The 16,708-nt window shown below is 46.7% G+C and overlaps 1 protein-coding gene across 1 annotated transcript in view; it reads left to right on the top strand.

The window, feature by feature from the left end:
• Positions 1–15,228, top strand: part of LOC8051441 (origin recognition complex subunit 2) — a 41,462-nt gene extending 26,234 nt beyond the window's left edge. Inside the window, exons 11-12 of the mRNA XM_029967748.3 lie at positions 3,632–3,750; positions 14,973–15,228. Coding sequence (XP_029823608.2) covers positions 3,632–3,750; positions 14,973–15,062 — 209 coding nt within the window. The 3' untranslated portion in view covers positions 15,063–15,228. The remainder of the gene's footprint in view (positions 1–3,631; positions 3,751–14,972) is intronic.
• The last annotated feature ends 1,480 nt before the right edge of the window (positions 15,229–16,708 follow it).

Genomic DNA, 16,708 nt, shown 5'->3' with positions numbered 1-16,708 from the left:
TCTGCCTTTACATTTTTGTGCTGGATGGGACGGGAAATCAACAAAACCAGTGTTTATTTGATTTTCTCTAGGCTCTTAGATTTTTTGTTTGCAGCGTGTTGGAGATGTGCAATGGGGGGGGGGGGGGGGGGGTCAACTTACAATTGTGTATTTGCGTGGCAGGTTAGCCCCGTTCATTGCGCTTCTTACCGAGCACTTTTGCACTGCGAGGAAGCAATACCTGCAGAACTCGCGGGTTTTGTGGGTATTGCTTCTCTGCAGTGCATAGGTGCTCGGTAAGAAGCCCACTCCATGAAGCTAACTCGCCGCGATTACGCAAGAATATATGTTGGGCAGCGACGTCTTGACATTCTGCATTCATCATTCGTGCTTGTTGTTCTTTCTTGTCAAATTTGTAATTGAAGGAATAATATTTTCATATAGCAAGCAGATTTATAAATCCCTTCAATTAGGATAAATGAGACAAATTTGTTGTTTACATGACACAGCTCTTAAATGTAGTTATATAATTACTGAGCTTAGAAGTGGACAAGTGGAAGGTTGGGAACAACCTTCACAAGTTCAGCCGAATTTTCGTTTAAGCATGGTGCACGGTAGTGAAAGGCCTAGAGAAACTCTAAAATATTTGATTAAAAATATTCGATCAAAACCACTATTCGATTTGAATTCACTTTAAACACAAAATCCACTATTTGCACATGCCTACTAGTTTGCTAATAGTTTTTCACATCAAACGTTTACATCCGAGGTTAGGGCCTCATACAACCACATTGCACTACACTATATTGTAGAGTTTATCATAGCTTTCCAGCTAATAAAGAAAAATATGAAATAAAAGTTGACCGTCTGTTCATGCTAACTGTGTCAAGTTCTCTAGATTTCATCCCTGCTATGCGTTATTCATAGAACTGCAATTGAATTCAATTAGTTTGGTTGTTCAGTGAACAGGTGAGTTGACTCTTCTGGGGGGTAACCAACAGCTTCTGCCACTATAGCGGCCACCACGTGGCTGTCGAGGAATCAGGTTCAGCAATGTTCTCTGGATGCGTACAGCACATTCAACTCGTAAATTCTTCAGCTCCGAGCTGAGCAGTACAAAAGTAAAAAATAAGGTATCATGTCTGATGTGGGGAAACAAAGTGCTGGCAGGATAGGCCAACACGCTGTTTACAAACAAGTGAGCGTTTGCCCACACCGGGTGTGAGCACTGCAAGTGCGCAGAAACCAAATTCGTCACTGCAGCTGCGGGCCACGGCCCGCATGTTGGTGTATGTGCCGAATCCATAGCCCACACTTTGCAATCTGCTTATCTCTCGTCTGGCAGCAGTGCTGTGTCACACAATCTGTCACTGGTACCTTTGTCTACTTTGAGTGAGAGGAAAACCATGTCTGAGAGTGCCCTGGGCACAGAGTGCTTGTTGTACCTCATGTGCTTTCGTGGAAAAGTATACTGCAGGACATACATACCGTAAAACTCGTAAGAATGCCAACCCAAAATGAAGAGATAAATGGTGAAAATTAAAAGGGGCTATCTTTGGGAATGCCTCAGCAAAACTTTATCAAATATTAATGATAAACACAGGGATACCCACTACAAACCACGTGACGCAGTAACTGATACCGCGCATCGCAGACATGGCAAAGTTGCGTTTCACGGTGCGATAAACATGCAGGAATTTCCTACGGAAAAGGATAATGCAGGTTGCGAACGCAGCAAATTCACTTTTTACAGTGCGAAGGACCCGCGGAAACCCGCTGACAACTTGCATCGCACGGGAGCGAATACCACAGATCGCGGACACAGCAGATTTAAGTTTCATGGTGCAATAAACACGCAGGAACCCGCTAGAAACTTGCATCGTACGGAAACCGATGTTGCGCGCGCAGATCGCAGACAAAAACGCGGAAACCTGCTACAAACTTTCATGTCATGGGAACAAATACTGCAGATTGCGGACACAACGGAATCGCATTTCAGAATGCAATGCACACGCGAAAACAACTTGTGTGTTACGAAAAATCAATATTGCACATGCAGATTGCATACAAAAACGCGGGAATCTGTTACAAACTCGCATGTCGCGTAAAGGGATACTGCAGATCACGGACACAGCAGATTCGCATTTCACGATGCAATATACAGTCAAACTCGCATATATCGAACTCGCAAAAAAAAAAAAAAAAAGGGGGAATTAGTTTTATATATTGCATAATTCAATATAAAAGTTTTAATTAATTTTACTCTGAAAAATCCACTTTGTGCTGACATATTACACAATGAAATAGTCTTGCATCTTCTGATGTTTTTTCTTCATTGCATCCGCGATAACAATATTTTTTACGCTATCGACGGACTCCAAAATGCTGAGGCCGCTGCCTTCTATATTCGCGCATTAGCGCCGAGCTATGCCGAGAGCACGGAGCACGTCCGAGCGGGAGCACCTTCTCCCGCAGAGCGCCGTTTTGCTCTGCAAGTTGACTTTCTCTACGGCAGGCGGCCGCATTAGGAGAAAGCCAGCTAGCAGAGCAAGCTGGCTTTTTTTCTTCCTAACGGCCGCGACAGCCGCCCGGAAAAAAAAATAATATTCTAAGTGGACGGAGCGGGGAAAGGGAGCACGGAGCATCCTCTTTCCGCTCTCTCCGCAAAAGAGATTTTTTTTTTTTCTTCCAAGTGGTTGATGTGGCCGCGCGGGAAAGAATAAAAGCCAATGTGCTCTGCAAGCTGGCTTTCCCATAATGCGGTGGCGTTAGGGGAAAGCCAGCTTGCAGAGCAAAAAGGCGCTCTTGGCAGTTTGATTTATCGGTAGCGGCTGCTATTTTTGTTCGATGTAACCATAGTTTTTGCTATTTATTATCACTGTAACATTACTGTGCACAAATAACTATATTATATATAAGGGTTAATTCGATGTAAACTGGTTTGAGATAGTTTGGTTTGACTGTACACGCAAAAACAACTCATTTGTTGCAGGAGTCAATATCGCGTGCGCAGATCGTGGACAAAAACATAGAAACCCAGACATCTCTTGACGTCCGATGAGAATCGGGGGGTGGGCAATGCTCGGAATTTTTATGTTACAAATATTTAGCCAGAAAAAACGGGATGAACAATCTCTCGGGGGAGGGCGTCCTTACGGAATTTTATGGTAATTTAGCACAAATGCGACATTGGTGCCTTATCAAAATTAACTATATAGGCACTTTCTACTAGACTGGTAGCTTAGACAGCCACCTCGATGGCAACAATGTAAAGTGCTGACCTTCAGATCCTTGGGTGGCAGGCTCGAATCCTGAGCGAGGTGCCCGACGGAAGTGTAACCGAGATTTTCGTTGCGTGTCGAAAGATCCCTAGGTGGTCGAAATTAATCTTCACTTCTCCGCTGGTGTGTACCATATGTCCTTCTTTGGTTTGGTACCTAATATTCCCAATATGACGTTTTTTGGCTGCCTTCTACTTCAGAAAAATCCGAGGTCATGTGTTTGGGCTAGCCTCTAAGCACCCTGTTTCTCTGAAAAGTGCTTTGAAAATATTGTAAAAAACGAGACAGTGATTACACCTAGACCCTTTTGCAATCCTTTGCTTTCTCTCGTTTCTTTATTTTATTATTCTAATGGGGCAGTGTTGTTGCAGGACTGTCCTTTCAGGACTGCTACCACCGGTGCCGGGAGGAATTTCTTGTCAACAGCGACCTGACGTTACGTGCCCAGCTTAGGGAGTTTCTCGACCACCTGCTGCTCAAGATCAAAAAGGTTCGACCCCGATTCTTGTCCGTGTATTAGTCACCACATTGTTTGAGGAGTGGGGGACAATGTTACTAGTTCGATCACGTTGCTGTATTCTCAATGATTTCACCTGTGCCATCCTGATACAAAAGTAAAAATAAGGGCAAAGTTACACCAAGGGCCTCCCACACACATGCATCTTGGGTGTAGTGTACAGTCCAGTGTTGCAGAATGGGCACTCCCTTTTTATTCAAATTCCATTCCACGGAATTGGAGATTCCGACAATTTCATTCCTTTCAATTCCTCGGAATGGAGACACTGGGCCCATTTCCTCTCCTGGAATTACTGAACTTCACCATTCCATTCCTCTAATTCATGAAGGTGAAAAAATAGCCATTGACAGTCCCACATTGTGTTACTTAAGAAAAACAGCATAAAGGTGCTAACATTACCGAACGCGGAGACGACTGCGAAAGTATGCAAAAGCATCCTCAAAGCACTCATTCTGCTAAGCTGAAGGGTGGTCGCACAAAGCGCTTCATGGCTACGTCTTGTCACTGCAGACATTGATTGTGCGATCAAGCGTAAAAGGCTTGCGAGTCCGAACAGACGCCAAAAATTAAAACTAGCCATTTTCATTGCAAACGGATCGCTTACATTCTCCGCAGATACATGGTTTGCATGTTATTTGTTTGATAAGGCCTTAAAAATCTGAAGTTCATGCATGATGCAAGAATAAGCCATCTTGCTTTCTTCGAATATTTTGCTGCAGCACCGCTAGTGTGCTGTTAGAAGCGAGGCCGCGCATACCTGTGCTAAATCTGCATGCACTGCGGCAAAAACAGAAAGCCACCGACAAAGTTCAATCGGTATACAGCGCCAGCACAAGGGACTGTAACACCATATTATGGAACCTGCATTAAAAGTAAACTTTTATGTTTTAATTACATTCAATTAATTTTTCCTATTTGTTTCGTGCAAACACTAGACCAGGGGTGGCCAAGCTGCGGCTCGCGTGTTAAAGTGCGGCTTGCAACTCCCTTCCCTACGCCTCTACCCCCCCCCCCCCCCCCCCCCCCCGTCCCCGCCCACTTCCCCGCCTCCCTCCCGGTTACAGGAGCACTTCCCTAAAAAGAGAAATGAAATGAGTTTCAAATCGAAAGGCAGGTTGCAGTTTGGTAGTCTTGTGCTACCTTATGTACAGTTGGACTGCCTTTGACTTGGATAGTTTGAAGGTAGTTAGAATTTCGTTCATTGCCGTAAACAAAAGTTTGCCCCCCCCCCTTTCCCGCGGCTCTTGGAAGTTGGCCACTCTTGCACTAGACGATCGGCTGGGTTAAAAGCAGGGAGTTGAACTGTTCATTATTCCGGTTAGGTTTGGGTTGGTTTTGGGTTGCTTTGCATTTTGTTCCGGTTCGGTTCTGGTTCAGGGATGCTTTTGAAATAAGGGTTCGGTTACCGATTCCACCAAGCGCAAAGCAGTACGAAGCGGTTCTTGAAAGAAAAGTTCACAGCTCCCAGTCGTTGAGAAAAAAAGGTGAGTTTAACACTGCATCACCTTCATTAACATAAATTAGGTCATCAGAAACCGGTCTGCAAAAATGAGGAGAGCAAAACAAATATATGGTTAATTTCATTTTGTGATCTTTAATTTTTAACTTAAACACCATTCTATAAAAATTATGTGGTTATACAGGCGCTTGGAAACAGTACCAAAGTACAGTACTCGCATATGAAGTCAATCAGACAGCACGCACAGGGACGATAGCATGCACCATAATCGCAAGCTACCCACAAAAAGGAATTAGTCGTCAGTTGTTCAGATAGGAGTTTAGTCTGCCAGAATATGGCGACGTTGTACCCACTCTACATACTCATCCAGAGCTCATCCAAATTGAAATGGCCAACTATACCTAACTACCGTATTTACTCGCATAATGAACACACTTTTTTCTCCGAGAAATTGACACATATTTGGGGGGGGGGAGGCATTCATTACACAGGGTAAAATTTTTGCATTTACACACTTTGTGCAAATGTCATATTAGGTGCCAATATGACACGGCAAGGTACTGTGGCACGTCTCCAGTGATGGAGGCGTAGCCACGGCTGGTTAGGGGCACGAGGGCATGCGGCTCGCGAGCCGCATGCGGCTCTTTGCTGGCCACGGTGCAGCTCGCACCGTGGCCAGCAGTTTTTGAGGCCCTCCACTCGCTCTCCCACCCGGGTACACGAGCGTCATAACGTCTACCGTAAAATCCTGAATTAACGCCCCCCTTTTTGCCGTAGATAATTGGCAAAAAAAGTGGGGTGGGCGATCTTTCAGTATTGACTAACCAAAATCACAAACAAAAATCGAGTAACGCGTGCGCCAAAGCAGCGTGGGTTTTTATTTCCCTAGCTCTCATCGCTGAAACCGTCAAACGACACATCGCTTTCGCTATCGAAGATTAAATCTAACACCTCGTCAATGAGGCTCTCGGGATCCTCGGGTCCATTGGTAACCGAAGCCAAACGGTCGTTGAGCTCGCCGTCCTCGGAACCATCGAGCCTTGTGGATATTCCGCACCGTTTGAACGAACTCCGCACGGTATCCTCGGAGACGGAGGCCCACGCCTGAGCCACGAAGTCCACAACCTCTTGACGCGACGGCTTGCGAAGGTTGCCCTTTGGAGTCACCGAACCTTTCCGGAAGAACGATGCCCAAATTCCACGCAGCGCGTCCTTGAAGGGCTTCATCCATGAGACGTCCGCGGGTTGCAAAATGGACGTGCAACCGCCCGGTATCAAGACGACGTCGGTGTCTTTTGCGTCGAGCGCTTCTCGGGCCGCCTCTGTCTTGTGTATGGGTGCTTGGTCCAGTATGAGCAGTCTCCTCACGTCGTCGGCGTTCGGGCCCCAAACTCTCCTAGTCCACTCCAGTAGGACGGGAGAGGTCATCCAACCGTTCTTGGAAGAAGTAACTCGCACATTTGCTGCAAGTACAACAAGTATAACATGAAATAACAGTTCGGGCCCCAAACGCACATTACACATGCTACGCCGATGAATGAAGATATGCGAACTGCCCGATTTTCTGGCCAAGCCGCCGAGCGCCGAAGCACGTGCAAGTGAGTAAGCTTCGGAAAGCCAGTAAGTCACGCGCGAACTGCTCGTGCGCTCAAGATGGCGCCGGCCACAACGGCTACGCCATCTTTCGGAAATGGGGCGATACGAAACAAAACGGGCTGTGGCGTTTTGTCAATGGATGACGTCGTCGATTTCTTCGCTAAAAACGGGCCGTCCCCTACCTATTGCTCTCTTCAACTTGTTCGTTCCATGGCATTGTTGTAGAAGTACTTGGTAGCTCGTATTCCATTCCCGTACACGCTTCCGGTCAACTTCGAAATGGCGCGCAGTCTTACTCACGTTAGCTCCGTTCTTGCGGTGCCATTCCACGACTTCCACTTTCTTCTGGATGGTATAGCTGGACCTCATCCCGAGTATACACAAGAAACGTCTTCACAGTTCGCTGGTCGAAAGATTTTCTGGGGTTCTCGGGCGATCTGACGACAACCACTAAGCGACCTTCAACGCTTTCCTGATGTCATTCAATAAGTGACCTTGACCGCTTTCCGGGTTCCTTCCGTTATCTTATCTCCCTTATTGTGTGTGGCCTCTTCTTTTTGTGAAGGGAATCCTAGGCTTTCCAAACCTTCTCCCCTACCCTCCGGCACCTTTCTCAACCTTCGGGCATCGCTATTTTTGGAAGGTGGGCGACCTATCAGTATTCGAGGGAAACACGTGTTCGAACATAAAAGCGGAGTGGGCGATCTATCGACTGTGGGCGCTATTTCAGGATTTTACGGTAGTCTCTTGCTACGTCTGGCCGAGGATGAAAACCAATATTGCGTACTTCATATGAATGTGTCAACACTGTCAACGAGCCAAGATCCACTGCCACACTGTCATACCCAGAGGCACCTTCCAGCTACCCGACGCTCGATTCAGCAACATCCTCCTCAACATCGTCGGACCATTGCCTCCATCTCAAGACTACCATTACATCCTCACATGCGTAGACCGCTTCACCCGCTGGCCAGAGGCAATGCCCATGAAGGATATGACTGCAGAAACATTTGCACAGACCTTCATCTCCGTGTGGATCAGCTGTTTCGAAGTACCAACAACAGTAACAACAGATTGAGTGACAATTTAAAAGTCATTTATTTCGCAAGTTGTCAAGCCTACTCGATATATGCCACATAAAAACAACGGCATACCACCTTGCATCCAATGGTCTCGTGGAGCAATTCCACCGACAAATGAAAGCTGCCATTCGAGCGGACAACTCATCAAGCTCGTGGATTGAAGTCCTACCACCAGTGCTGTTGGGCATCTGCACCTCTTTGCGTGACAAACTGAGATGCGGTGCCGCTGAATTGGTGTATGGGCTCTACCCTTCAATTACCTGGCGAATTGTTTCACAGTACCAATAAAGCAAGCGACGCAAACTGCGAGAGCTACATGAAGTGATCAAGGTCCCGTCTACAAAATCTGCAACCAACCGTACCCAAAATACAATCATGCAAGGTCTTCATGTGCTGTGGCCTTGAACATTGTAGAATTATGTTTGTGCGAAACGACACGGTCAGACGTCCACTCAGTGCCCATATGATGGACCTTATGTGGTACTTGAACGTCATCAAAAAACATTCTCCCTGGCCATTAAAGATTGCAAGGGAGTGGTATCGTTAGGTCGTATCAAACCATCACGTCTATCCAACACCACCTTAAAAGAAATTTCAGAAAATGCTTTGCTACAACACCGCCAACACCGCTCATCTCACCGAGCTCCTCGGTGAGAGGAACCTTGTAGCGACTGGCAACAAGGTGCCGAGGAAAAAGACAAGCTGGCGCATGACCTTCAACTCGTGGATCTTGTTACTGGTTCGACGAACTCCAGCATCCGCCGGCACAGCTACAAACACCCAAGATTTTGAATTGGGAGTAGTTGAAGGATCGTAACCCTTTCAAAGTAATGTTAACTGGCAAAACATGGAGCTCTACTAGAGATCAGGGCTGGGTAGTGTAGGGATATTTTTTAGTACCTGTATCTCTGTATCGAGATACATTTGAAAATATCTGAAGAGTGAAATGCATTTACCATGTATCAATCGTATCACGATACTGTGCTAGGCTTAGGTATCTCATCACATTTGATGTAGAAAATTAACTGTCGGGTATTTACGATACTCTGAAAAGCAGCTTTTTAATGAACCCCCTGCATAACCCCCTCTACGGAGGGGATCCTGAGTGTGAAGAAACCAATGCAACCAAAAAGTGGTGCAAGAAATGTTACTTGCAAGACGGTGGAAAGTCTGACAAGTTGGTTGAGCATGATTATGATGAGCGAACAGCATTCCTTAAGTATACTTTGCATTCTTGCCCTTTGATTGTTTGGCGCTCTTCACCTCTCGTAGCCGTTACTTGCAAGGAAAGCAGAATAAGTTGCTCCTGCAAAGCCCTCTACTCTTTCCATTTTAGCTGGGAAGGAGTCAAGTGGAGAGGAGGAAACCATCGGTCGTGGAGAGCAGAGAGCTTGTAGGAGCTGCTTTTCCTCTTACGTTGCAACAGGTTCTGTGCAGACTACGGTGCCTTAGTGCAGACAGGTTCAACTCCGTTGTTGAATCTTCCCACCCCGGGTTACTCAGAAGCACTTTGGCGACAGTTTGAGGCACTCTCTCTCCACAGAAAAACTGTGTTCATTTCGAGCAGACGTTTTTTTGTCAAGCATGGCAGGCAGTCGTTGGCTTCCATTACCCATGTGGGTAACTGGGGGCATTGTTATTTTTCAGTGGCATTCTAGGCAGTGGTTGGGAATACCGTATTTACTCGCAGAATGAACACACTTTTTCCTCCGAAAAATCGATGCAAAGTGGGGGGGGGGGAAGGGGGGGGGCGTTCATTACGCGAAGTAAAATTTTTGCGTCCGTATTTACTCGCATAATGAACGGACCTTTTATCCTGAAAAATCGAAATAACTTCTTATCTCTTTGCGCGCGGCGCCCGACCCCGTAACCAAACTAAGCTGTGCAAAAAAGAAGAAACTACTCTGTTTTCTTTTTCTTTTAATTCCTTGGGTGTTTTTTTTTTTTTTTTCTGCCTTTCGCAAGCTGTTTTGTTTGCTTAGGCGTTGCTTAGGCCAGGGCTCTCTGCTTATCTTTCTCATCTCCTTGCGCGGGGTGCGCGACCCCCCCCCCCCCCGTAATCGAACTGCGCTGTACAAAAAAAAAAGAAAAAAAGCTCCTCTTTTTCTTTTGTTTTTTTCTCAGTTCCGTGGGTTTTTTTTTTTTTTTTTTTCCGGCCAGGGTTGTTAGGTTGGGCTATAAATAGCCAAATTGGGCTAGTTTTGTTTGCAGTTGGCGGGAAAAAATGGTAGTTGGCTATTTGGCTAGTTTTGGGCAATTTCTGACCCGTGCTGGGCACACCAAAATGCCTCAAATCACTTAGGTTTATAGGTTCAAACATGATATTTTTAGAGTAAGTTACGTAAACATTTGACGCTTCAGTCTGTGGACCCTGATAAGTATGCGACAGCAAGCAAATTCGTCTGCTCTTTGCGCTCCTTGTGCAGTTGTTTACCCCCGAATCTTGTCCGAATGCAAGTGTATGCTGTTATTCCTCCTAAAAATGTGCACCTGCTCTGCACATTCTTAAGGTTGCCTGTTCTTGCGAAACAGGATGTCGATGGAAATGCTTGAGAACATTTTGTATGTTAAATTCGGACTGCGGGGCAAAGAGCAGGGCTGCAAGGACTATGTTCCTTCAGAGGTTTTTCTGACACGATTTAATACACTGATGTACCCATGCTCTGACGTTGGTTCTGTGAACTAGTGATGCTAATGGTGTGAATAGTTCTATTTGACGCATGGCTTTTGTGTTTAATGGCTTTTGTGTTTAAAATAAACGTTTCAAATGGTCCATTTTTTTGGCTACTTTTCGGCTATTGTTTTGGATCGACATTTGGCTATTTTTGGGCTATATCTCGTGGCAATTTAGCGGGTCAGAGTACACACACCTGGCAACCCTGTTTGCTGCCTTTTGCAAGTTGTTTCGTTTGCTTAGAGGGCTTCCCCGCTCCTCTTTCTTAAGGCCCATACGCACATTCGCGTTTGAGCGCGGTGCGTTCTGTAGCGGCAAGCAGACGTGTTGCGATGCAAAGAGCGCTTGCGCCAAACTTGTACGCACAGTTGTGTTGACACGCAGTCAACCGCAGTCAAGAGCCAATAAGAATGCGCTATCGTCGCTAGCGGCTCACCAATAGTAAGAGCTTTGTGCCATAAAGCCCGTAATCAACAACCAATAGTAAGCGAAATCCAAGGCAACATGGTGGTGCACAGCGACAGCGTTGAAGTGTTAGATCTTGGGACAACTCCGCTGGCTTCCCCGTGGTTTTGTCAAGCTTGAACCACCGCAGCCTTGGAAAATACACTTCCCACCTCTCCCCAAAACGAAAAAGCAAGTTCTGCGAGCGGAGAACCGGATACGTCTCGCCGAGTCGGCCGAGTGGCGCGAGCGGACACGTCACCCTTCTCTCCTCTCTCGGCCTCTGATTGGTCGAATGCACCCAAACGCACTGCAACGCTTTGGAAAGTTGAGCAAGTCTTTACTTGCTTGCGCCGCGCTACGGAGCGTTGTGGGAAGGCGCGCGTAGCACCGCAAGCGACCGCTCCTGGCCGTAAGGACTCCGCAACGCTCTCAAACGCGTTCAAACGCGAATGTGCATATGGACCTTTACCTCCTTGCCGGAGCCGTATATTGGGAGAGTTTGGTCAGTGGGTGTGGCGACGAAGGCGCCGGAGAGGAGAAAAGTAAATGAAAGGGAGGAGAGCGCTGAAGGAGCGAGAGAGAAAGAGGGGAGCAGAGCGGAGACGACCGCCATTTTTTCGCAACGCTGTCGCAGACTGGGCGGAGAACAGCATTGCTGAGGCTACGCGTCGTCTGCTACGGGCCGACTTCTTTTTCGCCTGAATAAAAGATTGCGGCCATACGTCGAGAAAACTTCATTTATTAGCTTTGTAACCCACCGAGTAATAACAGTATATCATTTTCTTGCCAGAGCTAGCGATATAAAAGGAAATAATTGAGATTTAGATGCCGATCCCATGTATTTCGCCGGGAGAATGAACGAAAATGCCGGCCCTCCCCGCTCATGCCTCTCGCTCTGCGCCGCGTGCTGATTGGCTCACCCGGGAGGAGAGCGTTACGGCGGCGAGATCATAGACTGACCAAACTCTCCCCATATACGGCTCTGCTCCTTGCGCGCGGCGCGCGACCCCCCGTAACCAAACTGTGCTGTGCAAAAAAAAAAAAAAGAAGAAAAAAAAAAAGCTCCTCTTTGTTTTTGTTTTCTCTTAGCTTTGTGTTTTTTTTTTTTCTTTTTGCCGCCTCTCGAAAGCTGTTACCTTCGCTTAGAGCACTTCTCCGCTTCTCTTTCTTACCTCCTTGTGAGCCGCGGCGCGCAAACCCAAAATCCAGACTGCGCTGTGCAAAGAAAAAAAAAAAAAAAAAAAAAAAAGGTCCTTTTCATGTTTTTTTTTCTTGCTTCCGTTGGATCTTTGCGAATTTTTTTAACGCCTTTTGCAAGGAGTTTTTGTTCGCCCACGCTGCCCATGCATTCGCGACCTCGCTGCACCAGAATAGAAAAGTGCATTCATTTCGCGCGCGGGGGGGGGAGGGGGTCAAAAATTTTGACGTAGGAGTTGGGGGTGCGTTTATTACGCGAGTGAAAAAATAAGTCAAAATTTTGAGAACCGACTTGGGGGGTGTATTTATTACGCGAGTGCATTCATTGTGCGAGTAAATACGGTAGACGAAGAGCCTGATGTATTGGGAGGTGCATAAACTGATACATAGAGGGGAACACCAGATCTATCAATTTCGTTCGTCCCAAACTGCACCCTTCCCTCCTTCCACCACTTGGTAAAAAATGTTTTCTCCATGTATCTGTATCAGCATTCTGGAATACTTTTTTGCCATTTTTGCACAAGTCTCTTGGAGGTGTCCCTTCCCTTTGCATAGAACAGATTTGTATCTCAGTATCTGTATTTTGGCCTTAAAATGCGTGTATCTCAGTATTTGTATACTGGCCCAGCCCTGCTAGAAATGCTGTATGAGTAGCAGCTTGAAATCCATTCAGACATTAAATGGGGACTGTATTGGAAATACAGGTACCGTCAGTGCCGGTACCTGTATTTCAGGAAATTATTTTATTTGAAATGCAAGAAAGGACAGACAGAGAACAAATATTTTACTAAAGAATACATGTCACTCCACTTACCGTAGAATACCGCGCATCCGCCCATTCCACACTAACTGCCCATTCCCAAATTTGTAAGATCTGAGAAAATATGCGCAGTACATTGTGGGATGGTCACGGGTGATGGTAACCGAAGGGTTCAATGGCGGTCTCTAATTGGGAGACACCAAGCCTACTCCCACACCCCGCAGCTTGCTCTCAAGAACACCGCTACGGGCGGGTTCGAACATCACCCGCACAACTGATCGCTTCTCTAAAAAGGAGGAGCACGTACCACAATAAAACTGGGTCCAATGGTGTTTATTGGAACACCAAAAGACACACTGTCCCCAAAACCCCCGCGCCGACAAGGTCAGATGAAAGGCTCACCCTGTCGACACCGTCTCGAGAGCGCAGTCCAGAGCGGGCAAAGGAAGCCCTTCGCGACACATCCGATCTCCATCGCATTCGCAGGAGGAGTCCCCCACGTTCCCGAAGTCTGGAACGCGCGTCGACCTCCTCCCCTCGCGGGTGTCGTCCTCACCCAAAACAACTACCGTAAAATACTGAAGAAACGCCCACCCCCATTTTATGGAAATACGCGTAAAGCCAACTATGGGAGCTTATTAGGGCGCTTGATGTGTACTTGCCCAAATTTTTGAATTTGAAAAATGTTAATAGTGGGCGCTTGAACGGGTATGGGCGCTTCCTCGGTATTTTACGGTAGGTTTCCAGATGAACGGGGGGACGGAAAAAGGCCCCCTTGGGAGAGAGTGAGGAGGAGAGCCCCCCAAGCCTGGCGGCTCTCCTACGCTTCACGAACAAGTTGGAACTCACGGCAGCCAGGCCAAGCATTCCGAACCACGGCCGTTATACCGGCCATCGGGGAAGGGCAACCAACGGTCCCCACAAAATCTATATATAAAACTGATGACCGGACAAGTGCCCATCCCCCATTATTTTGCAAATATCTCCAAAGTTTGACTGAACGCTTGCCCGGTATTTTGCGGTAAATCCAATGACCTTGGTGCTGACAGGCTTTGTGTAGTTGGAACTGGAGGGCGAGCGCAGCCTTGAGGTTTTCCCCTTTGAATTGGGAAGGGTGGCTGCTGCCATCTATCATTGTAGAAACCCCTTAAGACAGCCGTCTCTGCTGTCTTGGTGAATCCGGTATCTTGGTAGGCAGGCGGCAGCCCTCTTTCTCGGCGCAGTGCAAAAGCGTGGACATCGCAATGCACATGCGTTAGAGTGCCCACTCCGCAAGGGGAGAATTTTTGTGCTGTAGGTGCACTGTTGAATGCAAATGAGTGAAATAAGTATTTACGAAGAATATGGGGAGGGACCAGGTAGGAGTCAGCCACATGTGCCATTGACAGCTTGCACTCTTGGGCATGAAAACAAGTTTGAATGTGAAAATTTCTATGGAAATTTTAAGTTTGGCATTTACTGTAGAACTACAAACAAGATGTTGGGCTTGTCAGTTGCAAACAAAGTTGTGCTGGACTTTGGGGTGGGTTATGAACTTTTTAAACATATCCGGTATTACATGAAGGGTGCTGCATCCATGTCCATACTTTGCTGCTTGCTAATACAGTTAAATCCCATTAAATGGAACTCAGATGAGCATAACCTTGCGGGTGTGTGGAACCTTGCAAAATGTTTGTTTGGTTTGCCATTTCCTCAAAGCGACCTTTTTTTTTTCTTCTGATAAGTGCAACAATTTTACACAGTCCCTTGGAGTTCTACTGTACTGGTAAACTAGCCCACTACAACTTCCTAATATATTTTAGATTACATCATGTCTTTGTTAATGCTGAACTTTGCACAGTTGATTAATTGCAATTACTGATGTAGCAGATCCAAAATGCATTACAACCTGTCAAAGAAAGCCTTTGTTGTAAAGTTAATCCCCCCCCCCAGAAAAAAAGATTAATACATTTTTTGTCAATTTTTTCGCCCTTTATGCAGGGCCATGACGGCACAGAGAACTTGTTGATCCCTCTTCAAAATGAAACACTGAGGCTGTTTGTTGAACAAAAAGAAGACGACGACAGGTGACGGGAACTTGCAGACTCGTCCAAGTTGCTCACCTTGGGTTGGGTCCGAGCTCCAACAATGTAAGCGGCTTCAAACCTCCTTCGTATGTATAGTAATATTTGTACAGTTTTCCATTCGTGGAGCCTCTATCTAATCTTGTAAAATGAAATAAAAATCATTTTTGGTATTTGTATATCTTACTCCTTATGCATGCTTGCATTTTCACTCTATTTGGTTCCTTAAGTGTTATATGAAATAGTATACAACTGTAGTGTTCATTATACTGCTAATGTGTTCAAATTGTAGTTGCTAGAAAGCGAGGCATGTATTTTCGAATGCCCGGTCTTCAGCATGCGGTGCACGTCTTCCGCTGCGCTTTGGGCTGCACGAGCACGCTTGCGGTGCATGAGACGCCAAAGCGCTGTCTAAGCTAGGGAACTTGCTCTGGAGGTAGGACTACTGAAGCTTGTCTGCTGTTCTCACCTTGCCAGAGACTGCAGATACCTTACCGTAAAATCCTGTAGGGACGCCCACTCACGATGTGGAGACAAGTAGAGAAAAATATTGGGTGGGCAATCTTCGGGGATGCGACGACGAAATTAGATCAGAAACGAGCGACGAACACCAGGGACCCTATGCTACACGGTGGGACCAAGCGGGACCAATACAACGCCGTCTGCTGCAATTGGTCAGCGGCGCGGTGCTGACCAATCGCAGCAGACGGCATTGTATCGGTCTCTTGGTCCCCTCCCGCTTGGTCCCATCGTGTAGCATAGGGCCCCAGGGCAAATGCTATGAATCACATGACACGGGAACTGACCGCAGATCGCAGACATGGCAAATTTGCATGTCGCTGTGCGTTTTGGTGTGTTCGCATAACAGATTTCTGTTTCCGGAGATAACTGAGTATGTCATAGGTTGTGTAGAGGAAAAGCCACGAGAGGGAGGAGGAGGAGGTGGAGAAAATCTGAGTCAGTATTCGCACGACGGAGTCGTTTTTTATCGAGTCGGCGTAGTCTTTCTTTCTTTGATTGTGTTCGCTGCCTTCAGGAGCTGATCAAACAAAAGGCGGGGGAAGAGAAAAGGGAAAGAGAGGCATTCCACAGCTCAATGCTGCTGACTGTAATCCTTCCCCAAAAGGGAAGGACTACGACGACTAGAGAACAAATATTTTGTAGACCGGTTGCAGATTTTATGCGACTCCCTGCGGGCTCAGGAGATCACTGAACGTTCGTGACGCGGTGCACGTGACTCAAAATTCAATGACACTTGATGCGCTTCTTGGAGAAAAGTTTCGTTGTACGAATTCACCATTAAACCTGCGGAAACCTTCTACGAGCTCGCATGTCGCATAGGATGGATGTCACAGATCGCGGACGCAGCACATTCATGTTTTATGGTGCAATAAATGCATGGAAACTCTCTACAAACTTGCTTCTGATGGGAACAGATATCGTGTGCCCAGATTGCGGACACATCATTCTGGGGTTCTGCGGTGCAACAAACATCTGTGGGAACGGATACCACAGATTGCAGATGCAGTCAGTTCGCATTTCACGGTGCGATAAACACACAGGAAGCCACGAGGGAACCGATATCGTGCACGCAGATTGCGGACACGTTGCACGACAAAAACCCCTTAGGAAACAGTTGCGAGCTTGCGCGGG

The sequence above is a fragment of the Ixodes scapularis genome, unplaced genomic scaffold (assembly GCF_016920785.2).
Source record: "Ixodes scapularis isolate PalLabHiFi unplaced genomic scaffold, ASM1692078v2 PGA_scaffold0__279_contigs__length_252992795, whole genome shotgun sequence".
Taxonomy (NCBI): domain Eukaryota; kingdom Metazoa; phylum Arthropoda; class Arachnida; order Ixodida; family Ixodidae; genus Ixodes; species Ixodes scapularis.
The sequence above is the reverse complement of the archived record's forward strand: the minus strand, read 5'-3'. Positions and strand labels throughout refer to the sequence as shown.